This window comes from Pleurodeles waltl, chromosome 1_1 (assembly GCF_031143425.1).
Source record: "Pleurodeles waltl isolate 20211129_DDA chromosome 1_1, aPleWal1.hap1.20221129, whole genome shotgun sequence".
Lineage (NCBI taxonomy): Eukaryota > Metazoa > Chordata > Amphibia > Caudata > Salamandridae > Pleurodeles > Pleurodeles waltl.
This window is the reverse complement of record NC_090436.1, coordinates 826,432,014-826,448,286: the sequence shown is the minus strand read 5'-3', so window position 1 is coordinate 826,448,286 and position 16,273 is coordinate 826,432,014. Positions and strand designations below refer to the sequence as shown.

Genomic DNA, 16,273 nt, shown 5'->3' with positions numbered 1-16,273 from the left:
GCCTTCCTTGCATCTCATTAACGCAAGGAAGGCGTTCACGCAAAAAAATGACGCTATTTGCCCATACTTTGGCGCTAGACGCGTCTAACGCCAAAGTATAAATATGGCGTTAGTTTTGCGCCGAATTTGCGTCGAAAAAACTACGCTAATTCGGCGCAAACGGAGTATAAATACGGGCCAAACTATCTACTCTTCAGAAAAGCGCTAGCTGAGTATGTTACTCATCTATGCTCACATCTTTCAACTGTTTTATTTTTAGTCATTCATTATGTTCTACTTAGTGCCAAAGTTTCTTTAGCGGTGAGCATTTCCACTATAAAAATAATAAGTGAAATCAAGTCAATCGAATCGAAATACTCTGATGGGTGTCCTCTTCAAGTGGATCAAGTGCACTAACAAATATTAAAGGGGTATCGAAAACTGGATACCCCAACCTCCGTGACAAGGGGTCATACAGTAACCCTATGGATGGGTAAATAAAAACTCTATAAAAAAATATTCTGTGCTGCAATAGCTTTTTTATATGCCATAGCAATCCATGCCTACGTATTTTTGGGGGGTTGGTTAATACATTTGGAGAGAGGTTCATAATGACGTACCCTGTTATGCCCCTTGCGCTCAACATAAAAAAATAAACTGTTGAGTGTCAAGATAACATGAGTGGCCATGTCTTTCTCCAATGTCACTGTTCTGCACCTCCCAGAAAGCACAAGTAGTAGCAACATTGTGACCTTAACCAGTAAACACTGAGCCATGGGGAAGGTCAGGTAAAAGTGGGGTGCAAGACCGGGACATAGAGGACGGAGAACGGAGAACAGGTAGAGAGGCAGCAGGAGAGAACATGGGGGAATTGCACCACAATCCAGGAAGCGTGGTCAGTAAGGTGTGACTCGTGGGGGGAATGCCCTGCAGTCCACACAGGAGCTCAGTAGAGAACAAGATCATGCCAGGCAGATGCTCCATCCCAGCCATGGCCAGACCCTGGGGATTATCTCCATTAAAAACCAACCTGCCCCTTGCATGAAAGATGGAATATGTTGCCACTGGTCCACCTTTTACATGAAAAGTGTAACATTCGAGCATGCCACTTCCAACGTCATTGGTTAGCTATTTATGGGGTGTACAGAAGTGGACATCTTCCAATTTCATGAAACTGAAAATAGACAACTTTTGCTGCCCCCCGATTGCTATGTCATAGCAGCGAATAACCAGACTCAGAATGCAGATTTACGAACAGAGCACTGACATAGAAAAACACAAGATTATTATTTGTAGAACAGGTTTACCCCTTGTCACAATTCATAAAATGGGCAGAACAATAAGTCAGCCAGTAGAATTTTAACAGCAAAACAAATTGTAAAGCCACAATTATCTACTTCTATACTTACCAATGTTGGTATGTAACGACATGGAGGCACGTAAGCATCATTATATGTTGTTTTCAGGTACCTAAAATGTACATTTAGAATAATTTATTCTAAAAGAAAATGGGCTTCATTAAATGAATAAAAATAACAATTTTTTCACACAGCTACTGCGCCTGCAGTTTTGCCATTTAGTAGGACCGTAAAGGTGGCATTACTGCTAAAATCAACTGTACATAGACCTTTAGAGCGGTGTTTCCCAAACTGTGGGTTGCAAGCCGATTTTTGGTGTGTCGCAGAAGCCCAAGCAAAAAATAAGGATGCCTTCACAATCTGGATTTATCTTGTCACATTTGCTGCACTTCAAAGACAGAGATCAAACACCAGGGTATGCGTGTGACAGATTGATGTTTTTTAACATGGGGCTTGCTGTTTACCACCTTCTCTCACTTTCAAGTCACAGAGAGAAAACAAAGTGAATAATGCAACAATCTTGCTGGAGTTCAGGCACTGTGAAATGAAAGGCTGTAGAATGTAATTTTTTGTAACACACAACCAAATGTAAATACCTATACGTTCACAGTACATGTTCAGCAGTTAGGAAAGCAAAAATTTAGCACATTGTTTCTTTGTAATTCTGAAGTGTGATCAAAACAACGATTTTAATAAGATCAAAAGAAATCAAGACATTTTACTTGCCAATGCACACATGATAAATATTCACTGAAACCCGATATCCACACATTAGTGTTTGTGTGCAGTATGGTTTTATCGGTAAAACTGAATGTCTGTCAGATGCGGCTCTCCTGCAATGGCCCCACTGGCTCACAGCCAGCAGCTGAAAAATAAAACAATGCTTCATTGTCGTTTTATTTTTCAGTTGCTGACTTTAAGCCAGTGTGTGCAGGGAGGGGCTGGGCCATGGGAAGATGGAGGAAGAGGAGTGGAGTGCACATAAGTGCGCATATCTGTTTGGCCTGCCATCTTCGCTTTAGGTTTCTCCAACCCAGCTGTATTTGACAGCCGGGTTGGAGAAACAGCACAGAGTCCCTGAGCCTAAACCAGCCCCCTCAGGCCAATTCTGGTGCTGCTCTCATGCTTAGTAATACCACGACAGCAGTGCAGGGATTGCTCAGGGAGTCTCCGAAGCTGGCGGGCCTGTGAAGAGGAGCATGAGGCGACTGGCAGCACCAGGAAAGTTATAGTTTTTTTTTATTATGAAACTCTGCACACGTATTGGCCTTCAGGTCTCTACTCTTCATCGCCAAATCCTGCTGAATGTATCCAGAACTGTGGAAGTCTGTTTACATTTTAAATATATCCTCCATCCTAGGCCTGCTGAACAGAATTTTTTGCTCTTCTCAAAAAATAATTACAAAGGTAATTTTTGAGAATCTGTACTACCTAGCTCTGTGCGACTGCATACACTTGCAAGTCTGCCTACCCTAAGCCCTACACCTTATTAAAGTCTCCTAAAGCTTAGTAACTTTTGTACGATTTTCACCTGTCCTCATTGACTACTATTGAAGCTGTTCTATACATTGCTCACTGTTGGAACACTTAACTTTTGTTTTAGCTTTTTTCCCGTAGTTGAAAAGACCTCATTTAAAAAAGTTAATTGTGCACCTAAATATAACTTATTGCTTAAAAACAGCATTTACAAGGGCTAACTCTCATGCTTCATTTTTCACACAATTGACGAATATCACTCTTTTGAATGGATTTAATCACTCTTAGGGCCTCATTACGAGTTTGCAGTCCGCGGACCGCCGCCTTCCTGGTGGTCTGACCATCAGATTAAGATCCTGGCAGTCGGACCGCCAAGAGACCTCCGTCACCGCTAGGATCATGGATCCTGATGGGTTGACGGCGGTCAGAGTCATGGTCAGCCACAGTGCTGCCCATGGCGGCACCGCAGTGCTGATCACGACTGCACTTTCCACCAGTATTTTCATGGTGGAAAGTGGAGCCATGGAAAAGCTGGTGGAACGGCACTGTTGGGGGCCACAGGGGGGCCCCTGCACTGCCCACAACTGTGTCTTGGACAGTGCAGGGGCACCCTGCCAGCACCCTCCGAATGTGCACTGTCTGCAGACAGTGCGCATTCTGAGGGTGATAGTGGCGGAGCTCTCCACATTTAGGTTTATGTATAGCATTTTACGCTATGTGAGTAGTAACACTGTAGTACGACTAAACATACTACAAAATGCAGTTCGTGAATAAGCTCAAGACTTTACCATATGTGTGTTGGGATTTTCCTCCATAAAGCAAGAGCAACACAAATCGCAGATACAAAGAAAGGTTTTCTGTGTTAAAATAACATCCATTATGAATTATAACACATCAATCTAAACTTTTTCATGCTGCATCCCCCTTGTGTAAAAATAATCATTGCTCACCTCCAAAAATGATGAACATATTTTCTCACAATTATTCTATAAAATTGGCAGCTCTGAACATATTTAACAAGTCAAGCATTGCAGTTAATTTCAGTTATCTCTTTTAAAATATTCTTTTCACATTCTTGTCTCCATAAATGGGTTGAAGTATCCACAGTCTGCTCATGTATCAGAATTATGGAGGAGGATCTTTGAGGGATATTTGGCCCCTGCATACTTTCACATCTACTTCCAACCACAAAATGAGTGACAGAGTTCATTACTGATGGCCCATTACACGGCCATTATTTCGTTTCACTCTTGTTATTGTTTTTCTCTGTTCTCCAGAGCAAAACAAATGTTCTTTGTGGACAGAGCCTGGTTCCCTCTGACCCCTGAGTTCAATTATGCCCCCCCCCACGGGGCTGGCCATCCCAATGTTTGATTTAAGACCTCTTGTCTAATACTCCCACCCTCTACATCCAAGTCAGAGCACTAATTCACTTCCTCCTGTGCAGCATTTTGGAGCTCTTCCTATACGCATTGTTAATTACTGAAACCAAGAATCCAGGCTTCATTATTTATTGAATTTTATAAAAAAATAGCAACTACAAGGGTTGTCCCCTAAACAGGGTATAACTTGTGGATTTCGCTTTTTACCGCACCAAAGGCTGCCTTTCCTATTATTACTGGGTCTTTTTAAACTGGTAAATTTCAGCAGGCCAAAGTATTTAAGATCAAAAATTCGACTGTCTGATTTTTCTGACATATTCATAATTCTGACACAAATAGAGGCAGGGTTTGCACTGGTTTTGGACTTTTATGAGGCACTCATCCTTTATTTCTATGTAGACCCCCTACAATATCACATCCAACTTGATACATCTAAACCTATTATTGAACTACTGGTATAACTGTGTACAAAACATATAAACTGCCGTCCAAAAGGAGGAATATCTCGTCCAGGATAGAAGTATTGTCAAGAGCAGGGTTCTCCAAACGTTCCTATTCTGAGAGCTATGCCTGCTCAAGGAAATTCATCTCAAGCTACTAACAAATTTCACCCCTTTACAACAGTGACCAGTGACGCTCGGAAGTGGATCTGAACTCTGGATCATGCCCTCAATCTCCTCAGCTCCGGGGCTGATCAGGCACCTAACTCACAGTCTTTCTCTCTGGCTCCTGCCAGCCCACACTAATCTGTCTCCGCTGTGGCTCCTACTTTTGCTACTGGTGGCACTCCTTATTCCTGGCTCATGTTCACTGTAGAGTGCAGAGTACAGCATGTACAATCTCCTTGTGACTTTTGCTAGGTTGAGAGTAGATGCAGATGGTCACATTAGGGCCCACACAGGCCAATAACGTGTGAGTTTGTGTGGTAGCATGAGGCTCTGCTATTGGTTTCTTTGACTGGCTCTCCAATGGTCAAGATGAGCAGTGCTGTCTTCTTTAATGTGTACGAAACCTCTGAACGATGTCCCAGGGGAACTTCAAATTGCAGAGCTGCTTCCTCAAGAGTATTGGTGGGCAACATGCAGCTCCCAAGCTTCTCATTGGGGCCCCATGGTCAAGGGTGTTGTTCTTCCTTTAATTCATATGTTTAAATCAAACACCTTAAGAAGAACCCCACACACCCCGTTTGTTGTGCCGCTACAGTATCCACACTAAGGGGACAACTGCCTCCCAAACAATACTCAGAAATGCTTTTGCTCTTTCACTGGTTGAGAATGGTACATGAAATAACAACTAAATGATTTAATGGCCTTGGCAAACATTGAGTAAAGCATTTAGGGGATCATTCCGACCCTGGCGGTCCATGACCGCCATGGCGGAGGGCGGCGGAAGCACCGCCAACAGGCTGGCAGTGCTTCCTGGGCTATTCTGACCGCGGCGGTAAAGCCGCGGTCAGAAAAGGGGAACCGGCGGTTTCCCACCGGTTTTCCCCTGGCCCAGGGAATCCTCCATGGCGGCGCTGCTTGCAGCACCGCCATGGGGATTCCGACCCCCTTCCCGCCAGCCTGTTTCTGGCGGTGTCCACCGCCAGAACCAGGATGGCAGGAACGGGTGTCGTGGGGCCCCTGGGGGCCCCTGCACTGCCCATGCCACTGGCATGGGCAGTGCAGGGGCCCCCTAACAGGGCCCCACAAAGATTTTCACTGTCTGCTTTGCAGACAGTGAAAATCGCGACGGGTGCCACTGCACCCGTCGCACACCTGCAACTCTGCCGGCTCCATTCGGAGCCGGCTTCCTCGTTGCAGGGGCTTTCCCGCTGGGCCGGCGGACGGCCTTTTGGCGGTCGCCCGCCGGCCCAACTGGAAAGTTGGAATGACCGCCGCGGTCTTTTGACCGCGGTGCGGTCATTCAGCGGTAACCGCATGGCGGGCGGCGACCGCCGCCCGCCGCGGTCAGAATGACCCCCTTAATCTGTTCCCTGTAGTGGACAAAACAAATCACGTGGCACCCATCTCTCTCGGAATAATGCCTGTCATTCTTATTCTCCATGTTATCCATTAACTTTGACTCCGGTCTCCCAGTCTCACCTTCCACTGTCTTATCATGGACACTGAATCAGATTTCCAAAGACATGGATGCTTTTATTGCATGATGCTACCATAATACCTTACAGTTTAAGGAACCCTACCCCAAAACCCTTATTCAGGACAAGAATAACATCCAGAATTGAACGTGCATCTGTGTGAAGTTTAAATCTGAAACCTATATCTTAAGGCACACCCAAAATACATGTCAGTCCTTGGCTGCCATGCTGACCAAAGTTACCTCAAACCTGCCTTCCAATGTCGCCCCAACGTTTGCTATCTTCCTTTGCAACACCTTCCAGGACTTCAAAAACAAACATAATTCCAGTTAAGATTAGGTGCTAATACAGTTACACCTTTAAAATTAGCGAGGGCCTTCGCAATGGAGTGTCTCCACAGGGAAAAGGTTTACCCTGCGTTAAAAGAAAAAGGTTAATCAGTGCACTTGAGCATCTCATTTCAGCATACATTCACCTATGCTGAAATGCTTAAGGATTTGATCAATGCTATAAATCTACTTCAGTTGCAGACTTTTAGGACTACTCCTAGAAGTATTTGAGAATTTTAAGAAAGCTGGACATTTACTGCAACCTTAGAATTGTTTTATGGGAGCAAATGTTTGTTTTAATTGGACCAGATATGCTTCTGCATTGATTAAAATTTGGTTTGGAACGTTAACCCTTTGGATCTTAGCAATGCGGACCAGGATCATAGTGCTACTTCTCAGGTGCTATGGATGTGCTAACCCGGAAAGCCTACTCTGGTCACCAGTACAAACCAAAGCTGGGAGCAGAATTGCTTTGGTGATCGCATTCAGGTATTTATTTTTAATGTTTGACTTGCACAGCCTATGGCATTCTGATTTCATTATGTATCTAATGTAAAAATGGCTACAACCAACACGAAAAAGGAGCTGCTGCATTTGCAAACTATGTGCTGCAGCGATCACGGAACATGGAAGACGTACCACTGGAAAGGAGAGACTCTTCCCTTCTCTGCAGCATCCCTCCTAAATGGTTTCCTGTTTAGAGATCACTGAGGATGATGATACCCAAGCTGGAAACTCTAAGAGGCCACCACAGGAAGCAGCCTCACCCAGCACAGGGTGCGCCTTTCACCATGACACCAACCACGCAGCCTTTAGGGCACCTAGAGGAGCAGACAGGGCGTTACCTCCAATATCCCCTCTCAAAGGGGGTGTGAGAAAGTAGCCTCTTTCTAGCCTTGTTACCCCCACTTTTGGCCTGTTTGTGAGTGTATGTCAGGGTGTTTTCACTGTCCCACTGGGATCCTGCTAGCCAGGGCCCAGTGCTCATAGTGAAAACCCTATGTTGTCAGTATGTTTGTTATGTGTCACTGGGACCCTGCTAGTCAGGACCCCAGTGCTCATAAGTTTGTGACCTATATGTATGTGTTCCCTGTGTGATGCCTAACTGTCTCACTGAGGCTCTGCTAACCAGAACCTCAGTGGTTATGCTCTCTCTTTACAAATTGTCACTAACAGGCTAGTGACCAATTTCACCAATTCACATTGGCATACTGGAACACCCTTATAATTCCCTAGTATATGGTACTGAGGTACCCATGGTATTGGGGTTCCAGGAGATCCCTATAGGCTGCAGCATTTCTTGTGCCACCCATAGGGAGCTCTGACAATTCTTACACAGGCCTGCCACTGCAGCCTGAGTGAAATAACGTCCACGTTAATTCACAGCCATTTACCACTGCACTTAAGTAACTTATAAGTCACCTATATGTCTAACCTTTACCTGGTAAAGGATGGGTGCTAAGTTACTTAGTGTGTGGGCACCCTGGCACTAGCCAAGGTGCCCCCACATTGTTCAGGGCAAATTCCCCGGACTTTGTGAGTGCGGAGACACCATTACACGCGTGCACTGTACATAGGTCACTACCTATGTACAACGTCACAATGGTAACTCCGAACATGGCCATGTAACATGTCTAAGATCATGGAATTGTCTCCCCAATGCCATTCTGGCATTGGGGAAACAAATCCATGATCCCCCGAGTCTCTAGCACAGACCCGGGTACTGCCAAACTACCTTTCCCGGGGTTTCACTGCAGCTGCTGCTGCTGCCAACCCCTCAGACAGGTTTCTGCCCTCCTGGGGTCCAGCCAGGCTTGGCCCAGGAAGGCAGAACAAAGGACTTCCTCAGAGAGAGGGTGTTACACCCTCTCCCTTTGGAAAAAGGTGTCAGGGCTGGGGAGGAGTAGCCTCCCCCAGCCTCTGGAAATGCTTTGATGGGCACAGATGGTGCCCATCTCTGCATAAGCCAGTCTACACCGGTTCAGGGATCCCCCAGCCCTGCTCTGGCGCGAAACTGGGCAAAGGAAAGGGGAGTGACCACTCCCCTGACCTGCACCTCCCCTGGGAGGTGCCCAGAGCTCCTCCAGTGTGCTCCAGACCTCTGCCATCTTGGAAACGGAGGTGCTGCTGGCACACTGGACTGCTCTGAGTGGCCAGTGCCAGCAGGTGACGTCAGAGACTCCTTCTGATAGGCTCTTACCTGTGTTGCTAGCCTATCCTCCTTCCTAAGTAGCCAAACCTCCTTTTCTGGCTATTTAGGGTCTCTGCTTTGGGGAATTCTTTGGATAACGAATGCAAGAGCTCATCAGAGTTCCTCTGCATCTCTCTCTTCACCTTCTGCCAAGGAATCGACCGCTGACTGCTCTGGACGCCTGCAAAACCGCAACAAAGTAGCAAAGACGACTACTGCAACCTTGTATCGCTAATCCAGCCGCCTTCTCGACTGCTTTCCTGGTGGTGCATGCTGTGGGGGTAGTCTGTCTCCTCTCTTCACTAGAAGCTCTGAAGAAATCTCCCGTGGGTCGACGGAATCTTCCCCCTGCAACCGTAGGCACCAAAAGACTGCATCACCGGTCCTCTGGGTCCCCTTTCAGCATGACGAGCGTGGTCCCTGGAACTCAGCAACTCTGTCCAAGTGACTCCCACAGTCCAGTGACTCTTCAGTCCAAGTTTGGTGGAGGTAAGTCCTTGCCTCCCCACGCTAGACTGCATTGCTGGGTACCGCGTGATTTGCAGCTGCTCCGGCTCCTGTGCACTCTTCCAGGATTTCCTTTGTGCACAGCCAAGCCTGGGTCCCCGACACTCTAACCTGCAGTGCACGACCTCCTGAGTTGTCCTCCGGCGTCGTGGGACCTTCTTTTGTGACTTTGGGTGAGCTCCGGTTCACTCTTTTTCGTAGTGCCTGTTCTGGCACTTCTGCGGGTGCTGCCTGCTTCTGAGAGGGCTCTTTGTCTTGCTGGGCGCCCCCTCTGTCTCCTCAAACAATTGGCGACATCCTGGTCCCTCCTGGGCCACAGCAGCATCCAAAAACCCTAACCGTGACCCTTGCAGCTAGCAAGGCTTGTTTGCGGTCTTTCTGCGTGGAAATACCTCTGCAAGCTTCCTCCCGACTTGAGTGTGACTCTTGGACTTGGTCCCCTTGTTCCACAGGTACTCTCGTCTGGAAATCCATCGTTGTTGCATTGCTGGTGTTGGTCTTCCTTGCAGAACTCCCCTATCACGACTTCTGTGCTCTCTGGGGAACTTAGGTGCACTTTACACCTACTTTTCAGGGTCTTGGGGTGGGCTATTTTTCTAACCCTCACTGTTTTCTTACAGTCCTAGCGACCTTCTACAAGCTCACATAGGTTTGGGGTCCATTCGTGGTTCGCATTCCACTTTTGGAGTATATGGTTTATGTTGCCCCTATACCTATGTGCTCTCATTGCAATCTATTGTGACTGTACATTGCTTGCATTGCTTTCTATTGCTATTACTGCATATTTTTGGTATTGCGTACATATATCTTGTGTATATTTGCTATCCTCATACTGAGGGTACTCACTGAGATACTTTTGGCATATTGTCATAAAAATAAAGTACCTTTATTTTTAGTATATCTGTGTATTGTGTTTTCTTATGATATTGTGCATATGACACCAGTGGTATGGTAGGAGCTTTGCATGTCTCCTTGTTCAGCCTAAGCTGCTCTGCTAAGCTACCTTTTCTATCAGCCAAAGCTGCTAGACACCTCTTCTACACTAATAAGGGATACCTGGACCTGGTGCAGAGTGTAAGTACCCCTTGGTACCCACTACAAACCAGGCCAGCCTCCTACAGGGGGCTATGAGGCACAGTAGATGTCAGGGAAAAATAAGTGGAAATCTAAAACATAAATTTAATGGAGGATGGGATCTTTCAGGCAGTGGGCCACAACCATTTTCTTCTTGGCCGCCATTTCCCCCACAATATGGGGCATCACTGCAGTACCTGAGCAGGAAACGGCCAGCACTCAGGCTACCCTACTCACCACACACAGTTTGAAAACTAATGACTAAGTGGATTCCGGAGAAGTGAAGGTTGTGTGTATCCCACCCTTGCAACGAGTGGTTTTGTACTCAGCCACACTACCAAAAAGTGAGCCAAATTACAACTTTAAAGGAAATGTTGGTTTCTCCTTGTAGGTACCATAGGTCAGATCTTCAATAACTGAGTCACTGTGCATATCAAGACTGTGTAGCTGCTCTCCATTACACTGCATGGTGAATTCCCTACGTACATAATGCTCTTTACTTTCATGACACACCATCTTTTCACACATTCTGGGCCTCACTACAATTGTGATGAGAAACCCATTAGGAAATTTCCTCATGGGAAATACTAATACAGCAGGGATCAGTATTTCCGTATGGCAAAATTACTGAACTATTCGGAACAATATGCAATTATAGTGGGAGTTGGTGTTTGCACACTGATTTCCACATGTTTTGCCCTAATTCCAGGCCCCTTTACCTATGCCAATGTCACCAGGTTCTTTATGATGCAATATGCACAAGGAAAACGACTCAGCAGTGAGGGGTTCCAGCAACAGCCTGTTATCCCAATTGGGCTGTAAAATGCTCCGGCATCAACTGTGACTACCACAGTTCTCGTATTGGTGGTTTTCGTGTATTCCTTTCACACTGGTTAGAATGACCATGCTGTTATGTCTGACACAAGGCAGCTGTGTGTTTCCTTGTCCTGGACTTTCAGTTTATAAGCCACTGCAACTGGGTATTTGACTCAAATGTGTTCAACAGAAATGCACTCAAACTCACAAACCTTGTTATTTGCTGTAGGGTTGAAAATACATTGGTGTCGTGTCTGCGTGACAAAGTGCTCCTCATTTTGGCACTCTGGGAAATCTGGATCTTTTCTGGTTAATACGACATATGTTAAGAATCTCCTAACTAGTACTCAAAATGATATGACATGTTGCTGACCGAAAAAGTGCAAGATTCTGGTGGGGCCCAGCACAAGTGCTCCTTCTTGTATCATGGGTGACTATTATCCCCACAACCAGCAGTGACATCACTCAAGATTGGTGGCAAGTGATTACAATGGTGGGGTATAAATCTTTTTACCTTAACTTCATTTCCCCATCTTACTGGAATTCATTTTAAGCCAAGAGTACAATTTGACTTGAACTATTATCCAGATGGTAGACCTTTTGCTGCAAGTGGCTCAAAGTGAGACAGCTGCAGCAGGGTAAGGTGTGCTCTGGCCACAGAAGAACATTTAAGTGGCCTGGACGCATGGCAAGGAGCACACCCTTCATTGAAAGGCTTTGACTGACAGCCCAACCACCATATCCTATGCTTTGTGCTCAGAACAGAAAGCGTTTACCTCAAATCCACAAAATGAAGATGACAGTTTCACCTACAAATAGTTGCCAAGCAACTATGGCTAATCAAACAGAGAGTGTGCTTCATTGTGACCTGTTCCCCCATATTATTCAGTTGTAATTCATACTTGATTGGAAAGTTGGACTGAACCAACTGAGCCTAGGACTGGAGACAACACAGCCCTTTCAGAAAAGCAAGTGGTCACCTTTTACTTCCAACTCTCTGCACACCAGTGTAGAGGACGTCGAGGACCAGGTACATCATTCTTGGCTATCTCCCATGCAATCAGCCTGCTTCACCCTGCATCCTGAACAAGAACATCTATACAAGTGGCTGATATAGTGAGAGGTCATTGTGTCTGCAACCGGCAGGGCTACATCTCCAGCAGTGCTTGATGATCCTGATAAGCCTGTTTGTCGCATCTTTTGAACAAGTGACTCAGGACCTGGGAAGCCTGTGAGCCTTGAACAAAGCCTTGTGCACTGTATCTTTTCTCCAAATAATGGTTCAGCATTTCAGGCCTGTATGCCTTCCGCCCACAACTGCTACTCCACCTTCTTTTAAACTATGCATGATTTACTCAATATATCTCTTTCTCTTGCCCTGCCCTCCCCCGGGCTGACCCTGCAGCATCGCCCAGACTTAAACGTCTGCTGCCTCTGTGATCATGAACTCTGTAAACTGGATAAGAATTGGACTATGTAGTGTCACTGTTGGTAGAGTTCCCTGGGTGCTGACCCTGGGCCAAAATGCTGCAGCCACCCCACCTAGAAAGGGGGAAGAAACTGGGTGATCCCAACATGTTTTCTTCCAGAGAATGCCCTTCAAACATCAACAATGTACCTAAAATATGCAATTTCCTCTGTCTTTCCACAAGATGTGACTGAAAAAAACGATTCTGGGATCGACTGGCACTCAGGGAACCCTACCAACAGTGGGGCATTTCTGAAAACTAGCGACCAAGTGGAATCCAGGGTAGAGTGGCAGGAGCTTCCCCCCCACACACACACACACCACTGTGAGAATGTAATGCTCACATCCTTCACACTGAGAACAAAGTTCTAAGGATGTGAAAATAAAGTCCACCATATTAAAAGGGTAACTTTCGATTTACCATAACTGCCTTGAGGATCTCCAGGAATGTTGTCCTTAAATAGAATGTACAGGATTTATTCTGGTGCAGATTAACATTTACACAGGCCTGCATTGCACGAATGGGAAAAAAGGACAGAGACAGATTTAGGCATTATACTAAGGGCCTGATTTATATCTTGCAAGCAAGAATACTCTGTCACAAAGACAACAAGGTATTCTTGCCAGCAAGATGATGGTCTGCCTGCCCAATTTAAATCCGGGCAGAGCGTTGGTGTGACCACATTGGAGACTCCGCTGTGGTTATAACCCTCCTACAGCCTGACTGAGTAAAAATAAATTAAATAAAAATAATAATAAAATAAAATATATATTTTTTTTAAGTTTGTTACGTTTGGTGGGCGGTTCCATCGTGCTGTCAGAGCTGTCCGTCAAAATTGAACAATCATTGACAGGGCCCATCGTGACAGTGATCCTGACAATGCTTTAGAAAAGATGAGCTGCTTGGTGGTCATTTCTGGATTTGGCGGGCGGGGATAGGGTAGTTTACTCTGTTGCCCTGACAGTCAAAATGTAAATCACCACCTACGGCACAAAAGTGACTCAGCTATGGTTAACTGAAGTTTTTACGTGAACTTGCCTCCCTCACTTTCCTAGCTGCACAATACAGAAATAAGATAATACTGGTAGAACACTTTATGTGTACTGGATTGCAGATAAGTCACAGGGGGCAAAATAGCCCCACCACTTGTGCTCGACGGATGACTTTGAGCTACGTCATAGGATTTTAATAACTGAACATTAGATCTTAAAACATATTTTTGTTTGCCATTTTATCTTTTTTCTAAGTGTATTTATCATAACGGCATAACATTGTAAAGATTTAAATTAATCATGCAATAAAAGCATGATCTCTCTATATGTATCTTACATCCCCCAGCACAAATGTCAAAATGAGGACGTCCAACTAAATTTAAGCCACATAATTTGAGTATGCATAGAAATAACATGTCATATTCCACTTGCCCCAAGTAGGTGTTTGGTTTCATTTGATGTTAGGATTTCATGCAATGTGAGGTCACGGTAGTTTGGTAGACTTGGCTTTGCATAAAAACCTCTAGTTGTTTGTACCGATCCTGCCCCCTTGCGCCCCTTTTGCATGCATCAAAGAAGTGCTGGCATTCCATGGCACAAAGAACTGTGGCCCAGCTCTGGAGTCAACTTTCAGAGCAAACGAAGGGCCAGAGTTACAAGAAAGTGTTGCATCAGCTTTGATGCACCACTTTTCTTGCACCCCCCTAACGACAGCATGTGTGCACCGTATTTACAATACAGCACACCATGGCGCACGTTAGGGCAATAGTGCCATAAATTGTGGCACTAATGCCGCACAGTAAAGGGACGCCCATTGAAAGTAATGGGTGCGTCATGCTAACGCCTGCCTTAGGCAGGCATTAAAAATTACACTAAAAATGGTGCAGTGAAATATAAATTTCACTGCACCATTATTATGGGCCTGCCTGCAGGGCAACGCCCCCCTTGCATACATTATGTCTGGTGCAGGCCTAATGCCGTCCGAGGAGTCACAAAGTGGAGAAATGCCTGCATTGCGCCACTTCGTAATATGGAGAAGTAGAATGGCCTCCTTAACGCCACATTATTGTAAAAACAATTATGCCGGTGTGGCGCTAAGAGGCGCTAGGGCCCTTAAAATCTGGCCCAAAGTTTCACATTTGCACCACAGAGCGTCTGGCATGCATCAGGCAAGCACTCACACAAACATAAATGGAAATCTGGCCTCTCAAATCCGGCAATGACAGGATTGTTTTTGTCTCGACATACTGTCATGCACTGGCATCACCATTAAATTCCAATACAAGACTGTAGTGCTTACATTTTTCTGTGATCTGGATGGTGACGTGGCAGAACCGCTCCATAGCCTCTTTCAGGACGGCAAGTTTCCCTGTAAATGAGCCACAGTGTTATCAGATTGAGAGACGGACTGCGGAAAAGATGGAAACTTTTGATCAGCTCGTTCGCTAGCACAATCTTTGAAAAACGAAGGAATAATATGATTTTGAGATGCAAATGTATCTAACAGACAGTTCACCTGTTTAAGAATTAATAGCGCAGAAAATGACTTCTAAAAGTAGACCATGGAGTTGGATTACAATGCCATGGATTTTTCTTATACAGCAACTCATCAGCAACATTTATATAAATAATATCCTCCAAGAGTATATGAATGACTTTAGGATCATTTATTTTAAGGACGGATTGGTGTATTCACGAGCAAAGGCAACCGATGAGGATGGGGCACGGGAAGTTAAGGACCAGATCTGGAGATGTGGGCTAACATCCAGAGCCCCCAACTTTGGAACACTGGAACAAGGGAACCAAGTGGGAGCCCCCGCATCAGCTCAAAAACCCTTTGATCCTGGGCAAATCACTTAATCCTCCCGTGCCTTAAAGAAATCTGACCTTGTGTAATGTAATCTGGTGCTCATGTAAAGCGCTCTAATGCCCTTGAGCCACGATCGCGCTGTATAGAAAGTGCAATTTGCGCGTGCAACAAGTGAAGTTTCTTTACTTCAGATATACTAATGTGGTAGCAAAAATGCCTTTTCCTTCTACATTCTATTTGTAGAAAATATTTTTTTTAACAGAGAAACACTTTCCGCTGCAACCATCATCAGTTTGGGGATGTTCCTTTCTTGTTGCCATCTGATTTACTCCATCCGTTGACAGTAGTAAATGTATGGCTATTTTTTGGGAAAGAATAGATGTTGAACAAATGTGTGCACACTAGACTTGTGGGTGCAGTCAAGCTATCCAGAGCATCTCTATTTGAAACACCCACTCTCGTCTGGTACAGTTATACATTTGCAATGTTATACAATAGTGGAGTGACATTACACATTTGTCAATCATTTTAAGGGTGCATCTTGTGAGTTGATTGAACCCCTAAAGCAAACTAGTTAGGGTAAGGTGCTGGGAAGTGTGTAGGCAGAAAAACAAATCGACACATATATAAACCATGTATTGTTCAGTTAATTAAAATCATTACAACAATATTAAATATGATGTTTTGGTAAAATCGGTAAAAAAATAACAAATAACAAATGTACCAACTTAAAACCACAGATGTAACAAACGATGTGTAAAAGGCCAAATTAAACAGTTCAAAGGCTAGAAACGTTTGGTGCAAAAT

At 45.1% G+C, this 16,273-nt stretch overlaps 1 protein-coding gene across 1 annotated transcript in view; it reads right to left on the bottom strand.

Moving 5' to 3' along the window:
• CFAP95 (cilia and flagella associated protein 95) overlaps positions 1–16,273 on the bottom strand; it is a 158,541-nt gene that overhangs the window by 71,988 nt on the left and 70,280 nt on the right. Inside the window, exons 4-5 of the mRNA XM_069228818.1 lie at positions 14,957–15,025; positions 1,389–1,449 (exon numbers count right to left, since the gene is read on the bottom strand). Of these exons, the coding sequence (XP_069084919.1) occupies positions 1,389–1,449; positions 14,957–15,025 (130 nt within the window). The remainder of the gene's footprint in view (positions 1–1,388; positions 1,450–14,956; positions 15,026–16,273) is intronic.